Here is an 18,893-nt window from a genome sequence, read left to right as displayed (position 1 = left end):
GAAGATATGGGGGAATTTTATCCAGTATGTCAAGGGTAATGATCTTTCTTATTTAATGGAGGAACCAGGTGTGGGGTAGCTGCATTCTCTCTGCAGCCACTTGTCCGGCCTTATGGCATAGGACTCTGGGTGTAAATAGTGTAAATAGTATATGTGCTCTTTGTATAATAATTATTTAATACTCTTATGTGTCGTGTTAGTGTCAGTTCTTTTTTTTTTCTTTTTCTGTATGTTGTTGGATTTTCTTTTTTGCTTGTTTCGTCTGTATGTAGCATATTATAGTCCTGTATACCGGTATGTTGTTTTGTATGTCTCTTTAAAAAATCAAACCTCTGTTCGAAGTGGAGCGGTGAATCTGAGCGTGTGTGTGTGTGAGTGCGTGTGTGTGCGTGCGTGCGTGCGTGTGTGTGTGTGTGTGTGTGTGTGTGTGTGTGTGTCTGTGTGAGTGAGTGGTGAGTGTGCCTGGCCTGCACAAAACAGCGCCCCTCCTTTAACTAGTGTGTTGTGTGTGGCCACTCAAGGTATTGCCAGGCTACGGACACGGCCAGCCACCCAGCCACCCACCCAGCCACCCAGCCACCCAGCCAGCCACCCAGCCACCCACCCACGGACATACCCACGGACATACCTGTCTATTGGGAGCGCTTTCACCGCTCCAAAAATGAAAAACAAAAATAAACATATTGTTTAAAAAACGATTGCATAGATATATTGGAGCAGGCAGCCTCCTCCGGTGTGTAGTGTGTTCCATTTCATAAGATTTATAATAACAACAATAACCTACAGTTTAAGTAGATGGAGTGTATGCTGTATGAAGAGATCTACTTTTCTTTGTTTCCCTGTCATTATTTTGTTATCATGTTGCTATGCTGCTGCAATGTCCCAAGGAGTTGAACGAAAGTAATGTTTACTCTTATACACAACACGAGACATAAGAACTTTGAATCCTTGAACCCTATGAAAAATCTAAACATTTTCTTTCACAACAATGTTTATCAAATTAATACTTCATTTCAAACATGGCCTGTGAATATTGAATGGTTTCTGGAATGGCTTCTTATGGTGAATCCAATGCATTCAGCCCAGTTTGGAGTCAATTGCATGCACTGGCAACTTTCAGCTATTATAGTTTAACTTTCTTTGTAGGCAAAAATGGACCTATACTGCTCAAGCGTTGGCTGCTGAAACCCATATAGATCAGGCTCTGCAGAAGTCTTACAAACACAATCAGTTTTAAAATACCTATCATGTTCTGAGGTTTCAATATCAACACATCAGTATAATAACAATGTATTGTCTCAAAATAAAACTTAAATCAAAACTAGCCTTACCTACAAAGTCTTGACAGTGATGTTCTATTCACTACATTCCATATTAGTAGTTCTCAGTGATTAAGGTAACTCCACGAATATACCAGGCTTGAAGATGTACAACCGAGATCTCCCTATTCTAATTATGCTCTGTGTCATATTAAGTTAGCAAAGGGACCAGCCCCCTTCTGGGCTGGTCATGCGCTTTCACGCAGATCAACCCTGTGATGTAATGTTGTACACAAGCCTTCTGTCCATTTGTCTTCTTCTTCTTTTAACTCTTTGTGCAATGTCCCTGCCCTGGCCACTAGAGCATGCCCTTAATCAATACATGAATAATGTTTCTATACTTATTGGTGTATATAATTCTGCTACTATTATGTACAAATACAATAGATAATTTTTTATTTTCTTTAAAATGGACACAATATACTCACTCATACTTCTTGGGTGGGAAAATAAATGCATGTGCTGGTGTCTGAAATCATACACATGAATTATCAATATGCCTGTCAATTTGGCTGACCATGTTCGATCACATTCATTCAGTATTCATGCACCAAGCCATCAACATTCGATTAGAGGGATTTCCAAATTGTCAGCTTCCTAAAATAATGGCCCATGTAAGCTTTTCAGAAAACAGAAAGAATAAAACTAGAAAGCTGCAATTCTGAGAAATTGCAAGTGTGGTTGCATTGACGCGAGTCACGAGGAATCCACTTGGAAATGAATTCCGTCTTTATATTATCGCCTATATTGTGAAGTGAAGCATGACCAAAATCCTCATTTTCTGTTGTGCAAAGGTTAACAAAAAACAGGTTTGCTTTGCTGGCAAAAAATCTCAGAACTAGAACAATAGTGTCTTGCCTACCACACTAATTAAACAAATACATAATATATGATGAACATATGACCAACAGTGATAAAATGATGACACAAGAACTGTTGCCCAAACACAAACAATGATACTGACGGGCCTCTCTTGGAAAACAGATTTTAATCTCAATGAGTACTTTTGCTTGTGGTTATTTTGGTTATAGGCTACTGACATAGGCCTATATCTCCTAGTATCTCTGCAGTGCTATACTGCCACCTGCATGTGTGTCAGGCTCCCAAAATGACAGGCACGGCCAATTTGTATGGGTGTATTGTGTGTGTGTGTGTGTGTGTGTGTGTGTGTGTGTGTGGATATACATATATATATGGGTCAGTGACGTGACGCCCCAAAAAACATGTTTTTTAAAAAACTTTAAATAGCAGGCATAAAAATTATTTACTTTTGTTCTACTCACTCTCAACTTTATGGAAACACATTTTGTTTTTAGATATTTTATTGGAATCAGACTTTATTGAGCAGTTTGTTGTACTTGTGCCTAAAACCGTCATCTGGTGTGACATGACAATAATTGTTCATAAAATGAAAATGGAGTACACCTTTCTTAAGTTACTCACTTTATCAAAGTCCTTTATCATAACTAACCTGTGATCCACTATAGTTTTGTGAAAATTAATTGAATCTGTATATTTTTTTCATAATCAACACTCTGTGTGAGGCCCATGTTGTCGATCTTTCAACATATTTAAATTTTATTCTGACAAAAACTTTCTTTAAAATTACACAAATATTTGTGACTCTTCCTGATACTATTTTCTATGTAAACCATACACATTTTTTCGGTTTCATCATTAATAAAGGTATGATTTCTCACTATTTGGAATGTCACACCAGATGACTTGGTGTCACACCAGATGACCATATCTTCATGTGTCAAAGCAAACTGTGTTTTAACCTACCTATTAGTGAGTACTGAACTTTACTGATTGATTAAACAATTACCCAGGAAAAACAGCAACAGTAAAATTGCTTTAACATTAAATAACATGGCCTTAATATTTCTGAACAGGATAGTATTGTTGGGCCTTAACATAGGATAACAAAGAATTGTAGTAGTAGATGGATGATGAGGATGTGCACAGGAATGCTACGCACACCTAAGTCTTCTGCCGGCCCACGGCAGAAGGATCTTAAAGAGACAATAAGGTGCATAGCCACACTGGGAGCCAAGGCAACATTTTATTAACACCAATTATTGGAAACAACTCAGCATTCAGGTGTATTACTTTTTTCCGAAGTCTCCTGAACTTGAACACAGCATTTTGAGTTGAACAAATTTATTTACTAATCATGTCGTTACACCACATCTCCACTAGCTAAAGAGTGCTGGGTTGTGCAACTCCGAAAATAGCTGATCTACAAGCTCTCGCAGCACAATGCGTTGAGAGCTTGTAGATCAGCTATTTTCGCTATGTTTGTCTCGGGTCCTACCTTACCTCATTGTCCAGTCCAGTGAGTGAAAGTACAAAAGTATTAGATTAGATTAGAATAGACATTTAGACTGCATTGTACATCAGCCAGTCACATTTGGTGAGGGTATAGACATTTAGACTGTATTGTACATCAGCCAGTCACATTTGGTGAGGGTAGCAAACCGTTTGCCCTGTTGCGGTTCTGCTATGCCACAGACAACTTCCTGCTCTTTGTAGAAAATGCAGTCTCGCCCCTTTGGCCAGACAAAACCATTTTTCATTTTTCCAAGTTGATTCATGCAGTTTATCTCTAGCCCCTCCTTATTAATGGTAACAATCTGCCCCACATATGGCTTTCCCTCATATTTGATTATGACAAACTGTCCTTGTGTGTATTCATCTGAGGAGGTGTCTGAATCCTCAGCTTGGGCCTCTCCAATAGATGCACTTGTGTCCAGCACCTGAGTAGAAGACCTTCAGGAGGAGACATTTAAATGTAATTTATTTGTCAGGTAGATTGTTTTTAGTAGTAAAATGTAATTACTAGCAAGTCCTCAAGTTTGCCAAGTATGTTATACTCACTGAGCTCCGGAAGCTGTTTTGGGCCTGCAGCTGACCTGGGAAGGGGGCAGTTCCGCAGATGGGCCACCACTTAGTTAAGGAAGAAAAGGAATGAATGGATGACATAAGTTACTTTATTGTCATTAAACAGGTACAATTACAGGTATCATAAAATTGGCAAAGAGAATGATTTAGTTATACTTACTCATCACTTGTCTTGTCACCTGGCACCTCAGCCCTGGAGACTTGGTCGAACTGTAATTTCCGTGGGTTGTGACAGGTGCAGATCTGAGGAAACTGGCAGAAACAACTCAGGTCTCTGTAAACTATCTTTCCCGGGAAGATAGAAAGAACCTGGTGCGTAGTGCTGATGCCAGTCACTGGACGCACTGATGGAGGGACCATTTCATCCATGTTGGATATCTTCTCTTCTTCGATCCACATGACAGTGACTTTTTCAGAGGACTTCTGTAAATACTCACACAGATCCCTCGGTGTTTGTAGGTCACTGCCTCCGAGGACATACATGTCTGCCTTACGCTTCAGCACCCCTCCCACACCATCAGGTGCGCCCTTTCCATGGGAACGCTCTGAAAAGTTCCAGGTGACCCTCTTGAATCCCCATGTATAAGGAATGCTGCTCATGAGGAAGCAGTTTGTGCGATTCCGGTACTGGGTTGCTGGCCCATCACTGAGGACATGCAGGGTGTCAATTGCATTGTCTTGTTTTCCTCGGAAATCATCAATAACTGGCTTGATGTGTGCCCACACAGCACGCTCATCATGGCGTAAGGACTGTGAAATGGTGGCATAGCACTGGGAGCCACTGACTGAGTAGGCAACTCCGGTATGCACTGTTGCCTGCTGCCTATTGCCACCAAAATGAAACGCCTGAATCTCTGTGTTTAGTTTACATGCATAGTTCTCAGAAAAGTCTATATGCAAGACCATTTCATTGGGTTGGATGCTCTCCTTGATGTGTCTGAACTGCTTCACCTGATGAAGCCAGTTGAGCTGATGACTTGCAATCGCACTGAGCCTCTGGTTGAACACATCAGTGAGTTCTCCATGTTTGTGTATTTTGGAAATAATAAAATCACATTTTCTGTACCACCCATTTTCTGTTGTCAAGTGTCTTATATTAACTGCTTATAACGGATAGTTATTATAAAGTGTTACCACAATATAAGGTTTAGGTTTCTGTGAAGGGGTTTCTGCTCTGTCTGATGAATTTGCTGTATCACCGAATGAAGCTAAATTAAATTATGTAAAAATGTTTAAAACGTTGTTTTAAACATGTTAAAATGTTTTAAATGGACAAAAGAAACATGGGACTTGTTATTTATAGTTATGTCTGTAGGAAAATACAGTATATATCATCTGGTGTGACAATCAAGTCATCTGGCGTGACAAGCAGATATGTCACACCAGATGACGAAGTGTCACACCAGATGACGTTTTCTGCATTTAGGACTACCTTGAGGCTACCAGGTACACATTAGCATGCTAACAACATGCTAGCTATAACAAAACAACCTAGATTTACATGTAATTATGACCAAAGTTTCAAATAACTTTTGCTTTATTAATGAAAAAGGTGTCACACCAGATGACATCCAGAAGTGCCACACTTGTCAAAGTTTCAACAAGATGGCATTTCATGAAAATGTTAAAATCATAACTCACCTCAGACACCTGTCTTGCAGTTGTGCTGGGAGTGCTGAATAGCCTTACAGAAGAAGGACCTCTCTAGCCCAGTAGGTGTCCAAATTATTGCCTGTTTAATTTTTCCAAACTAGTGTCACACCAGATGATTTTGGTTTGGGGGACAAAATCTTTTTGATCAGAAATGACTGAAAACATTATGCTTGGACTTTGAAAAGATATAGGCTCACAAATAGACATTTGTTTTTGCCTAAATTCATTTTTAAATGAATTTTAGCAATTCTTTTTCTTAGTTTTATTCAAGTTCCCACTTTGAGAAACAAGGTCGGGACAGTCACACCAGATGACATTTACCATGTTTGGTTGAAGATTCTGAAGAAATGAGGAATGAAATGTTTTAATCTTGAGTAAGTTCACATAAAGCTTAATGTCCTGCACAATATTCAGAAGGTTTTTGACAAATATATTTTTTATTTATACATGTTTGACACCGAGGACAGCGAAAACGCTACGTCACGTCACCCACCCATATATATAAATATATACATTTTAAAACTAACAAATCTAAGAAATTCTTCACGTTCGTTCGCGTGGAACCACTTCTCTATCACCTCAACTCAAAGGCACTAAAATCAGAACCACAGACCTCTCAAGACAAACTAATCAGACTACTACTAGACCTCACACCTAGGACTCATTTGGCTTGGGTGGGATGGCTCAGGGAGGGCAGAGTACAGCAACTTGCCTGTCTATGGTCCTGCTCCAGTGCAGCGGTGCCCATGCATGTACCTGTCAAACTAATGAAAAGAGTGAGAAACGCCCAGGCACAACACCAGAGCTCCACTGATCTCATTCACTCATTCCCCCTCAGATACGCAGGGAGGACAAAAAAATGCCAAAACTCAAAATAAATAAATAAATGAAAATTATAAAGACAGAAATGCACAAATAATTTATAAATAAATAAATATGCAAGGAAATGTAAAAACAATAATTAAATCTATATATTTAAGTGACATTTCGGCACAAACATGGGGATGATACATGATTCTATTTATCCATAGCTATTCCCTACCACCAGCCATCAAAAAGTGTGACTCCTTTACCCTCCTTCAAAACCGCCATTCAAGAGCTGTCACCAGCCATCAAAAAGTGTGACTCCTTAAGCCCGTATCAGAGTCTACGGTGGAGACCTATCCACCGCAAATTTGAGGTGGAAAGCTTTCCACCTCAAGTCAGAAAATAAGTGCAGGCCATCATAGTCACGGCCCACGGTGAAGTCCTTTACCCCGTCTAGAACGGTTCAGGTCGACCAATCAGTGAACGGGGTGTAGAGCCTGTCTGTCTGATAGTAAAAACAGAGAGATGTGTTGGGACTCACGGTGGAAAGCTCTCCACCGTGAGGAATGATGTAACGTTGTAGTTTCATGACTCAAAAAGACTCGAAAAGACTACACAGCGGTGTAAAGCCTTCCACCGCGGACCCGACTATGATACGGGCTTTACCCTCCTTCAAACCCGCCATTCAAGAGCTGTCTGTCTGCAATTTGCAACTGGACCTATATAAGTCTTCTAGCTTGGCAAAAGAAATGAAATTACCCTCACTGTTTTTCTGTAAATATATTTGTACCGATCCTAGCCTATTGATGATTACTTAATAATCATCTTGATGCATTTCCAACGGCAATGTACATCGGCACAGTAGAGGGCGCTACACGCGACATACTTAGAAGTGACGCGAAATAGACATTATGCAGAAGAAGGATGACGAGCTGGCTAAACATAAACTGAAGAGGAGACGAGAGACTGTTTATTGAACGTTAACTTAACACTGTCGCGTCCAAATATTGACATTGAACATATCCGTAATAAAGTTCGCTGAAAGATGACGGAGCCTCAGTCGGTGCTGTTACTAAGAAGACAGCTCGCAGGTAATATAAAAACGTTATTGACAAACGGGATATCGGCTAACGATAGCCAGCTAACCATCTTAGCCGTGATGCTAACGTTAGCTTTGATTCAAGTGATGCCTGCTGGCGCAAAACTATTTCTGTTAACCAGCTGGTCCTACTCTTTGTAACGTTTCATAACGTTACACATGTTGTAAGCTGGTTGTGATTGTAAATGAATTCTAGTGACAGGTCGTCCTGTTGGCGTAAACAACTTGGACCCCGTATGCTGTTGCGAGAGAGGGAGAGAGAGAAAGAGAGAGAGAGAGAGAGAGGGAGGGAGAGAAGTTGTTTGTTAATGCTGCACACTGAACAGCAGCCTGTCGTAGAAGAGATATCAGCTAACCTATTAAACCTGTTTTGTTTATTTACACCTGCAGTGTGGAAGAATTACCCAATTCTTATTTAGGTAGAAGTATCAATACTGCAATATAGAAATACTCTGTTACAAGTGAAAGTCCTGAATTCACAATGTACTTGAGTAAAATTACAAAAGTATTGGCTTCAAAATGTACTTAAAGTACTAAAAGTAAAAGTACTCATTATGCAGAATGTCCCATTTCAAGTTTTCAAAATTATATAAACACCTTTTGAAAATAGATTTTCAAATGGTCAAAATTAATATATGGCTGAAGTGGTTAATGTATATATTGTACTAGTAACTAAAGTGTTCAAATAAATGTAGTGGAGTAAAGGTATACTATTTGCCTCTGAATTGTAGTGGAGTAGAAGTAAAAGTATTGGAAATTAGAAATACTCAAAGTACAAATACCTCAAAATTGTACTCAACTACAATACTTAAGTAAATGTACTTAGGCCTAGTTACTTTACACCACTGTACACCTGACGGTTGGTACTGTATTCAGTTAAATCACATTGGACTGCATCCAGTTAGAAATATTGAGACCTGACTCCCCTCTTCTAAAGGTAAAACTGGACTTGGTTGTTAAGCCAACTAATTATGTAGCCTAGCCAAGTGACTCAGACTCACCGTTGTTGGCAAGCTACTTGGCTAACGTTATCAAGATCACACTGTCTGTGATAGTGTCAGCTGCGCATACAAGTTCTCTCTCTCTCATTACTAGTTAAAGACAAAAACACATTAGCAGTACCATCCTCATCTGTGAGACTGCGATGAAACTTTGACTCGCTTTCTCTCTGGGAAAGATCAGAGAATCATAAGATTCACAGGGTAGTAGACCATAAGGAAAAGTAAAGTCCATGGCCAGGCTCTCATTGGGTGGTAACTTTTACAGGGAAAAGCACAGGTAGAGTAAATCCACATGGTGGATCCACAAGAAAAGAGTCCAGTTAAAACATTTATACAGGTGACATTAATGTTACCTCAAAAAGTCAGGCGGTTGTTGTGGTGCATCAGGCTTTGTAGATTGTCTACTAACACAATTGGCTCGTGTTTGGGGGAGGGAAGGTGAGGAAGGTGCTGGTGGGGAGACACCTGTCAGCAGAGAGTACTGGCCACAGTGGCCAGGAGGAGTAGGACTATGTCCTCCCGGTGGGGAGGAGTGTATCCAGATAAATGTGTGTGAGGAGGAATTGATTGAATACATTAAAAAGTACAATCCACTATTCGTTGGGTTTCACCTTCAAACGCTGGTTGTTTTTTGGCGACCATGGTGAATGTGGGCACACTACACGGGACTCTGCGCATTTTGCAGGAGATCTATGAACTTACTCAGTGACACTACGAATACAGCGTGTACAGAAGACTACACCACTGCCTAGTGCCTACCCCCCCATTATTGTGATGCCAGTACAGGTCAGCTACTGTATATCCCTCTGCTGAGCTGGGATGAGGTGTCACGCACTGTGAGTGAGCCAGGTGTTGGTCCAGTTCAGCTCACGCTCAGTTTCATTCAATGCACACATAAGCAAGGTGTTTATTGCGACCGTAGGTCGCACTTACTACAGAAAGCTCCACCAGGTGTCCGTGCGTCAGTCAGTCCGTCACACGTCACACTTTTGCCCTGCTCATATCTCCGCAACCGTTGCCCCGATCCATGCCAGATTTTGCACACACACTCCTTGCCTGCCAAACTACAACCTCCAAGGACCCCCGGAGCTCCAGGGACCCCCAGGTCCCTGGGGGACCCCCAGATGTAAAAAATGACCAAATGTGCAAAAATGACCAAATGACCACCCCAACGGGGCTGCTCACGGGGAATTCCCGGGGACCACCGACTCCTTGTGCTCCAGAACGGATGCAAAAGTGGTGGCGCCCCCAGTGGAGGACCCCCTGCCACTGCAGCGCACATAAAATGCCCTAACTTGGCCTAGGAGTCACCGGGAGAGCCGGGGCCGGTACCTATTCGTCCGCCTCGGCGGCGCGGAGACCCCACCCCTCATTTCTCACATGGCCCTCTTCTAGCGCCACCATGAGGCCGATTCTTGCAAAACACATTTTTGGACACTGCTCCTCCAATTTTTGCCCTAAAATCACTCAACTCGGTACACAGTATGTCTACACTCATGTCATCAACATGGATCCGTCCACATTTTTTGGGGACACTGCTCCCTACTCTTTGTGTATACATGTGACCTACGGTCGCTTATCTCCTGATTAGGGAGTCTTACTGGTTCTTTGTCCTAGGCATGTTGGGCAACTTGGGCCATCATTTAATCATGCAGCTTCTAGCGGAGCGGACTCTGAGTCGGTTAGACCCCATCTACACCTTGCTTTAAAATGTAGGCCTTATCTAGATATAATTATCTAGATATGGATATACTAATGCAAAGTGTAAACACACGCACGCACGCACGCACGCGCGCGCGCGCGCGCGCGCGCGCGCGCGCGCACACACACACACACACACACACACACACACACACACACACACACACACACACACACACACACACACACACACACACACACACACACACACACACACACACACACACACACACACACACACACACACGATATAATGTCTTGTGGACCTGCAGTACGTTATCGTCCACTTTCAGTCCAAAAGCAAATATATCATACACAGAATCAAAACATTTTAAAGGGAGGGATGTTACAGAATTCCTGAACTGGACACAAGGCTTATCAATGCCAAGAGGAAGGGAAGGGATTTCCACCCAGTGCCAGTGTGGAATCTTTCCAACTTCAATTTTGTTTTTGCGACCGTAGGTCGCATTTACTACCAAAACCTCCACAGGCTGTCCGTGGGTGAGTGAGTCAGTCAGTCAGTCAGTCAGTCAGTTAGGGCTGACCTTCGAATACTTTTTTCATAATCGAAGCTCCTTCGAAGCTTTCTTTCGAACTTCGAAGCTTCGATGACGGCGACGGGGGGGGGGGGGGGGAAGCAAAAGTTTATCGGTTACATAAGTGATAACCGTTAAGGAAATGTGTCTAAAAATGCGCGATTTACACAATTTTAAAAGGGAAAACACACCAGTTTTTTCCTCGTAATAAAGCTCCTTATTTTCATTAAATAATACGACAATACAACGAGGAAGAAGAAGATACGAATGTTTTCTATATTAAAGAAAAGTGTTTTTGCAGTACAGTAGGATTGACATAATCACATCACGTCTGTAATGTAACACACCGTGGCTGCAACAGCAAACAGCAGCAGCGCGACTCAAGAGCCCTATATAACAAACAGATTAACTCCCAAGTCCCAAGGTGTACTGTACACGCAAATGTAATAGTATATTTTATAGTAAATAATTGCACTGCAGTGTGTCTGATGTAACGTTCCACTCATCAGCCGAAAGCTGATGGTCAGGCTCAGACAACGTAGTTCTCTATGCGGGCGCGACTAGTGAGCTTGCAGATCCGATATAAACTTGTAATCATCAACACCACGACAATGTAACCCTAGCAAGTTGTTGCTCTTTTGTCCTCTTTAAAACGGGATCGACGCTGACGGGGTCCGATTTGTAAAATCCAATTGTCGCTGTTTGTTTCCTTGCGTTGAGTTGTGTGTCTGTCAGCGTGTGGAAGTGTGCATGGATGTTACACCGACAATGGGTGGCAAACGAAATGTGTGACTGCATCGCATAGTTGCATTGGGTGATGATGTTACTCAGACATTGGTGTTACACATTTCGGTGCCAAACGGATGTCGGTGTATATGTGACAGCGCGCTGTCTTTTCTTTTTTTTCTTCAGCGTCGACCATTCGGATGGCTTCATTGTTGGCTTGTTATTGTTAACACGTGTGTGAGAAGGGGGTGACGCTATCATGCTAGAGTGGAGCGAGGCGCATGCAAGCTAAGGCACGCGGCCCCCCCAAAGGACAAACGGCCGCGGCCGATTATTCGAATTTATTTTTCAAATTCGAATACCGTGCCTTCGAACGAAGCTTCGAATATTCGAATTTTTTGGGTCAGCCCTACAGTCAGTCAGTCAGTCAGTCAGTCCGTCACACTTTTGCCCTGCTCATATCTCCACAACCGTTGCCCCCATCCATGCCATCCAATTTTGCACACACACTCCTTGACTGCCAAACTACAACCTCCAAGGACCCCCGGGAGCCCCAGGGACCCCCAGGTCCCTGGGGGACCCCCAGATGTAAAAAATGACCAAATGTGCTCACACGTCACACTTTTTCCCTGCTTATATCTCCGCACCCGTTGACCCGATCCATGCCAGATTTTACACACACACTCCTTGCCTGCCAAACTACAACCTCCAAGGACCCCCGGAGCCCCAGGGACCCCCAGATGTAAAAAATGACCAAATGTGCAAAAATGACCAAATGACCACCCCAACGGGGCTGCTCACGGGGAATTCCCGGGGACCACCGACTCCTGGTGCTCCAGAACGGATGCAAAAGTGGTGGCGCCCCCAGTGGAGGACCCCCTGCCACTGCAGCGCACATAAAATGCCGTAACTCGGGCTAGGAGCGTCCGGGAGAGCCGGGGCCAGTACCTATTCGTCCGCCAAGGCAACGCGGAGACCCCACCCCTCATTTCTCACATGGCCCTATTCTAGCGCCACCTTCAGGCCGATTTTTAAAACACATTTTTGGACACTGCTCCTACAGTTTTTGCCCTAAAATCACGAATATCACTACACAGCATGTCTACACTCATGTCATCAACATGGATCAGGAAGATTTTGGAAAAACAAATTTTTGCCCTATTTGTGGAGATAAGCCACCTACGGTCGCTTATCTCCCGATTAGGGAGTCTTACTGGTCTCTGTTGTAATAACATATGCCTCACCAAGCTGCTAGAAGAACAATTGTCTTTCATTAATTCGATGCAACACTCACAAACATTAACTTTACCATCTATTAGAAACTGTCAAACTTGAAACTGTCCCATATATAGGTGATATTTAATTTGAACTTGATCTATCATTTTGTGAACGCAATTGTCAATTCCCCCCTCTCATTGGGTGGTCAGAGGTCAAGAAAAACATTTTTGATTAACATCATGTTCTACACAACTTCTCAATTAGTCATTCATTCAAGGATAAGTCTTAGTTTGAATTTGAAAGTGTTTCAAGCCATTTCACTTGCTGCGTTGATAATGTTCCTGTTTGATATAAGATAATTACCTTTCAGCTGAACTATGTATGCACACATATACTGTAGGTTGCCCAATATCCATGTTTATTAATTATTAGGCTATGGCGCTCTGAGCGGCAAGCACCTTGATCAGGCTTCCCTCAAAGCATTTCTGCTTTTTCCCCTTATTGTTTTTAACAAGAGAAGATAATTCAGTTATGCATGCCACCATTACTTAATATGAGACACTGGTAGTCATAACCTAATAACATTAAGCCTTATCCAATTTGTGTGAATTATTTGTCACATGAATGGTGCTGATGCAAATTACTGTCTGTGCAATATGATGCAACTTGTTTTAATGTTTTAAATGTGTATTAAATGCAAGGCAAAGTGTAGCAAGTGAAGTGCTGTCTCTACATGATCGTAACACCGAACAGCATTGGCCAGTGGTAGTGTAAAGGGACTCGATAGGGAGGTCAATTTAGCTCACCCAAGCTTATTTAACATAACCATGACTGTGGTGTCAGGCTGAACTCTTTGCCTTTTGCCACAATTTTCCCCTCTAGATGGCATAGTATCCTATACAAATTGCATCACTGGTGCTCTTTTAAGGACTAAACTTGCTGCTTTTCTTTTTTGGACTGTTCACCTCTTCTTCATAAAATGGATAATGGATATCCTAATCTAATAGCACATGATAATACACAAGCAGATCACTCCTAACTGGATATCAGTTGACACGTTGACATGTATATGAGGCATTATATAAAGATTCCCATGAGTAATACTTTTCTCTTTCTGCAGAGCTGAACAAGAACCCTGTGGAGGGATTCTCAGCAGGCTTGATAGATGATAATGACCTCTACAGATGGGAAGTTTTAATCATTGGCCCCCCAGACACACTGTTGTAAGTCTCTTCTTTTCTTCAAAAGTGGAAACTTCTTAGTATGATTTATCAATGTTTTACATCTAATTGCATCTCATCTGCTGCTTGAAGCTGACCCTTTTTTCTTCATTCACAGTGAAGGTGGTGTGTTTAAAGCACATTTGACATTTCCCAAAGACTACCCTCTCAGGCCACCTAAAATGAAATTTATCACAGATATATGGCACCCCAACGGTATGTACAAGTATAGTGCAATAAATAAAATGTATTTTCGTCTGTTGCAGGTTCTGTATAGACTATGAGGAAGAACATAGTTTTCTATTTCTTAGATACATTTATTACTTATTTCTAATGTAGTTACAAGGCTTTCTGGAATCCATCGATCGTCGTCATACTTTAAGATTATATGCCCGTGTAGCTATTCAACAGGGAGGTCAACTGGGTTCGATAGAGTGTAGGATGTAGGGATATAGCCAGGGTATCTTGGCATAATGAGGGGATTAATTTGTGCAAATACAAATTTTAAATATTATGAATTTTAATTATCTTTTTGTTTTTTGTTTTGTTTTCAGTTGACAAGAATGGAGATGTATGTATTTCTATTTTGCACGAGCCGGGGGAGGATAAGTACGGCTATGAGAAACCAGAGGAACGCTGGCTCCCCATCCACACAGTGGAAACCATTATGATTAGTGTTATCTCTATGCTTGCAGACCCAAATGGGGACTCACCAGCAAACGTGGATGCTGCAGTAAGTGTATTCTTTAAGGCAGATGTTTACTCAAATTAAACGGATAGGTTTCTTCATTTAAAACAGGATCTTAAAAAGGATATACAGTATATTGGATATAGTCCTTGGACATTAAAACAGCCTTTATGGCAGTTTTTAGAAGTAGGCTTATTACAGGAAAGCAACTGTATTATAGACAATGATTAACATCTAAAATACATCAATGGCACATCTGTATGTAATGTAGCTACTCTTAACAGATACAGCCTGATTGCTTTTCATTTTAATAGCCAACACTGCCATAGCCCTCACTCACTTTTCTCATTTCTTGTAAATTGTGTGTATAAAGATTCAACCCAACTACAAGGGAAACAGAAACACATACATTCTAGCACAAATCCATCATTTATACAAAATAGCTAGACCTGCAAATGCTGCAATACTTACACCACAAAGGTTACATAATGCCTAATTTCCCATTCCTACACACACACAAACACACACACACACACACACACACACACACACACACACACACACACACACACACACACACACACACAAAACCAACCATGTATCCTTTATTCATCTGTCATGACACTCATAACCATGTCTTTCTAAAAAATCCCTTTGCAGAAAGAGTGGAGGGAGGACAGACATGGAGAGTTCAAGAGGAAAGTTGCCCGTTGTGTACGGAAGAGCCAAGAGACTGCTTTTGAGTGAAATTTAGCAAAGTTCTAACTCCACGTTTTCAGGGTATGTGTTTTTGGACTTTTGTTTACTTTATTAACCCAGTCTTTGGTTTCAGAACTAAAATGTTAAAGAAGAAATCATGTGGATTTTGACTTATTTAAGGGGGGCGTAACAGTGGTAGTTTTGTTTAAAGAAGTGTTAAATAACGAATATTCCGATAGGTGTCGCTCTTACATTACATTTTCGGGTCGGGACTCAGGATACCAATTTGATCATTGATACAGGATGAAGTGAAATTGGAAGTGATGAAACAAAACAAAAAAAAGGAAATAAAAAAATAAGCAGACAAAATTGGAATTAAAACACTACAAATGTAAAGCTGTTGAGGGTTTCCCTCTCCTAATTGAATAAAATTGGTATCCTGACCTGACCTTAAAGTGTATTTTATTATTACTAAAGGGATTGAGAGACTCTGTTACTGAAGAAATGCTATAGCAGTGAAATTTGGCATATAGAGCTTTAACTTTGCTAGCTAACATGTATCCTGTACAGCCCCCTATACTCTCACATGTTGCATCAGGTCTACTGTAAATGGGTTCACAAGAGGCCATAGTACATTGGGATTATATAGCTTTGGCGTTGTTGACACAATGCCAAGTTCAGTTCTTTAAAAGCCCAAAGCTGTGATACAATATAACATGGCCTTGAGTGTACATTTTATCAAATACATAAATAAAACAAATTATTGACCCTAATTGTCAGATGGGATCTATACCTGCTACGGCCGCCCGCGTTTAGCAACCTATTGCAACTATGAGTTATTGCAAGTTGACCGTGTTATAATTGTTTGTAATAAGATACTGTATTTGGCACACTGCTTGTCTGCTTAATCCTAGAAATGTTTATTTATTGTCTTCAACAGGTCTTCAATTGAAAATCAACATGGCACTGTTTGCTGCACTCTTCCACTCTTTTGCCAGGCCTTCCCCTGACTTGGGTAGGAACAGGTTGGCTACAATAGGCTGCAATAGAACATAAGTGACTGCAAAGGCTGACAGAAGCCCGCCAAGCAAGTGCCAACTCCATAACAACAAAAGATAGTAAAACGTTTCGGAAGTCATGAACTGCTTCAACATTCAGGAAAATATTGTAAAGATCTGTATATAGCACAGACAGAACCGGATAATATATAAACTCACTTTCCATCCAGCAGCACACTTAGACCAAATGAGTAGCTTTGTTTAGGTAATGTTTTGAGAGGTTTTAGTCAATCTTCCCCATTATCATCTCTAGAGTGCATTAGTTATGTTTAGATTGTTTTAACAGGAAGGCAGGGAAGAATCTGAAACTGTTGAAGAATCTCACTTCTACAGAGCAGGATTGGTTCAAGGAAGTCGTGAATGACATTAATGGGGAAAGGTAGTTGGTGGATTGCTGGTACATATATCGGAATACACAAAGCATGTCTCCGTTATGAGTTCTCTCACAGTCTCAGCACTCAACATTGGATATGGGTACATGGATGTTTCTTCTTTATGGGTCTTGCCACCCTGATCAGTTGCCTTTGGAAAGGGAACGTGCCCATCATTGCTCATGCATGCTTGAAAGTTTTTCACATCTTTTTTCAAAAGTGCCTCCTGAAAAATGCTTGGCAACTCCACCCTGCATTTAACAAGAGTAAAAAAACAAATATCTGAAAAGTTGGAGAAATTGTTTAACACCTTGAAAATTGTGTGTGAATTTATTTAACAGTCCAGTTCATGAGGATGATGTATAATTAGAATATTGGTAACCTTTTGGTGTAGCAATAACTCCCCCTTGTGTGAAGTGTACATGTCTTAATTTCATTTTTATTGTGATAAAGGTTTGGTTGATTTGGGGTCTATTTCTCCAATGTTCTATTTTAGCATCATCTATTTTTCCTTTATAAGGGATGCATGATATTTCGGTTTTGGTCAATTATTGCGCAATGTGCTGAAGACACTGACACATTCACAGAACAGCTGCCTAGCCTACACTGGAGAAAGTGTCTGTAATCTGCATCTCTTCAGTGTATGCAGACACTTAACACACAGAGATAAGAATAATAAATAAGGACTGTTACTGAACAAAGTTATTTTGTAGACCTCTATACTAAGCATTACAGTCATAGTACTAAAATAAATGCCACTGGTGAAAGACTGATGGAGGTATGTATTGCCTCAAAGTGAATATCTGTGGCACCCATGGAAGTTATGGGATATTGACCAAAATCTTGACATTGTGCATCCTTTTTATGTGTTGCCTTGGGTAGGAATTGTTATGCATGCTTTAACCTTAGTTTACTTTTTTCTGAATGTTTGGTGGATTTGGTTTGCGAATGTTAAGAGTGTTTGTGTATACAGTATGTATGCCCATGTTCTTTTTCCTCCCTTTCTTTCCTGATCCTCATATTTTCCATTATTTTCTCTGGACTATTACAGTTTTTGCCTAATGTACAAAGACAAAATACTGATGTATATTTTTCATGTTATGAAATTGTCACCTGTAGTGAGTTCTTCTAAAATAAGACTTTTTCCAATATGTCTTGTGCATTTCATTGACCAGTATTTTAGATGATACAGGAATTGAATGATTGAAACACACTGAGCAAGAACCAAGCTATAATATAGCATTTTACAGTCATAGACAGTATAAACACACATCTTAAGTTGTCTGAGTTTACATGACCATTAATAAAATATACAGATTATTCTGAATGGTTCATTAGAAGGGGCTATAGATCTTTCAAGCCTGTGCTCGTGCTCCAGCACCTTGGAATACTGGGGAATATATGAACTTATTACAAATTGTTTTACATGCTTTACTTCAACAACAATGTTAAGGAAATTACTAATGTTAATTTATTTTTGAATTTATCCAGTAGTGCAGTTTCAGAACTGTAATTCTATTTCCCTGTGATTACATTTAATTTCTATTTCCCTGTGGTTACATTTTACAGGTCTGATTTTAAAGGATATTGAAAACTCCACATCCTGTTTTGTAATACCTAATACAGCTCAGCTCTAGGGTGTTGCAGTCTTCCTCCTTTACCTCAATGATGTATTTATGCATCATTTAAGATCTTTTGCAGGTTTGGTTGTTTGTAATAGTCTAATAAAAATCACACCTAGTGTGAAGTGAGCGGTGCTATTTATGAGTTAATTTCAGCTTCCCGCGAAGCTTGGCCAATGTGACCCTGGGCGTAAACTTTGAGTGCTTTGTGCCAAGATGTAGACCCGATAGACCATGCTTCGCTAGATGTTGGAGCTTAGCTCAAAAAGAA

At 40.8% G+C, this 18,893-nt stretch overlaps 1 protein-coding gene across 1 annotated transcript; it reads left to right on the top strand.

Annotated features, from left to right (window-relative positions):
- Positions 1 to 7,611: 7,611 nt before the first annotated feature.
- On the top strand, positions 7,612 to 18,151 carry ube2g1a (ubiquitin-conjugating enzyme E2G 1a). Its single transcript, XM_080748841.1, has 6 exons — positions 7,612 to 7,774; positions 14,085 to 14,187; positions 14,303 to 14,400; positions 14,739 to 14,917; positions 15,533 to 15,652; positions 16,512 to 18,151. Exons 1-5 carry the CDS (start codon positions 7,729 to 7,731, stop codon positions 15,617 to 15,619), a joined length of 513 nt encoding a protein of 170 aa, XP_080604967.1. The 5' UTR covers positions 7,612 to 7,728; the 3' UTR covers positions 15,620 to 15,652; positions 16,512 to 18,151.
- The last annotated feature ends 742 nt before the right edge of the window (positions 18,152 to 18,893 follow it).

The sequence above is a fragment of the Nannobrachium achirus genome, assembly GCF_963921795.1.
Source record: "Nannobrachium achirus genome assembly, chromosome: 19".
NCBI lineage: Eukaryota > Metazoa > Chordata > Actinopteri > Myctophiformes > Myctophidae > Nannobrachium > Nannobrachium achirus.
This window is presented reverse-complemented; position numbering and strand designations above follow the sequence as displayed.

What these genes read in the sequence shown, in the direction of transcription:
- ube2g1a (XM_080748841.1), top strand. Translation starts at nt 7,729, where the DNA reads ATGACGGAGCCTCAGTCGGTGCTGTTACTAAGAAGACAGCTCGCAG. An exon ending in GGCCCCCCAGACACACTGTT is followed by an intron (nt 14,188 to 14,302) that starts GTAAGTCTCTTC and finishes CTTCATTCACAG; the next exon opens with TGAAGGTGGTGTGTTTAAAG. An exon ending in AGATATATGGCACCCCAACG is followed by an intron (nt 14,401 to 14,738) that starts GTATGTACAAGT and finishes TTTTGTTTTCAG; the next exon opens with TTGACAAGAATGGAGATGTA.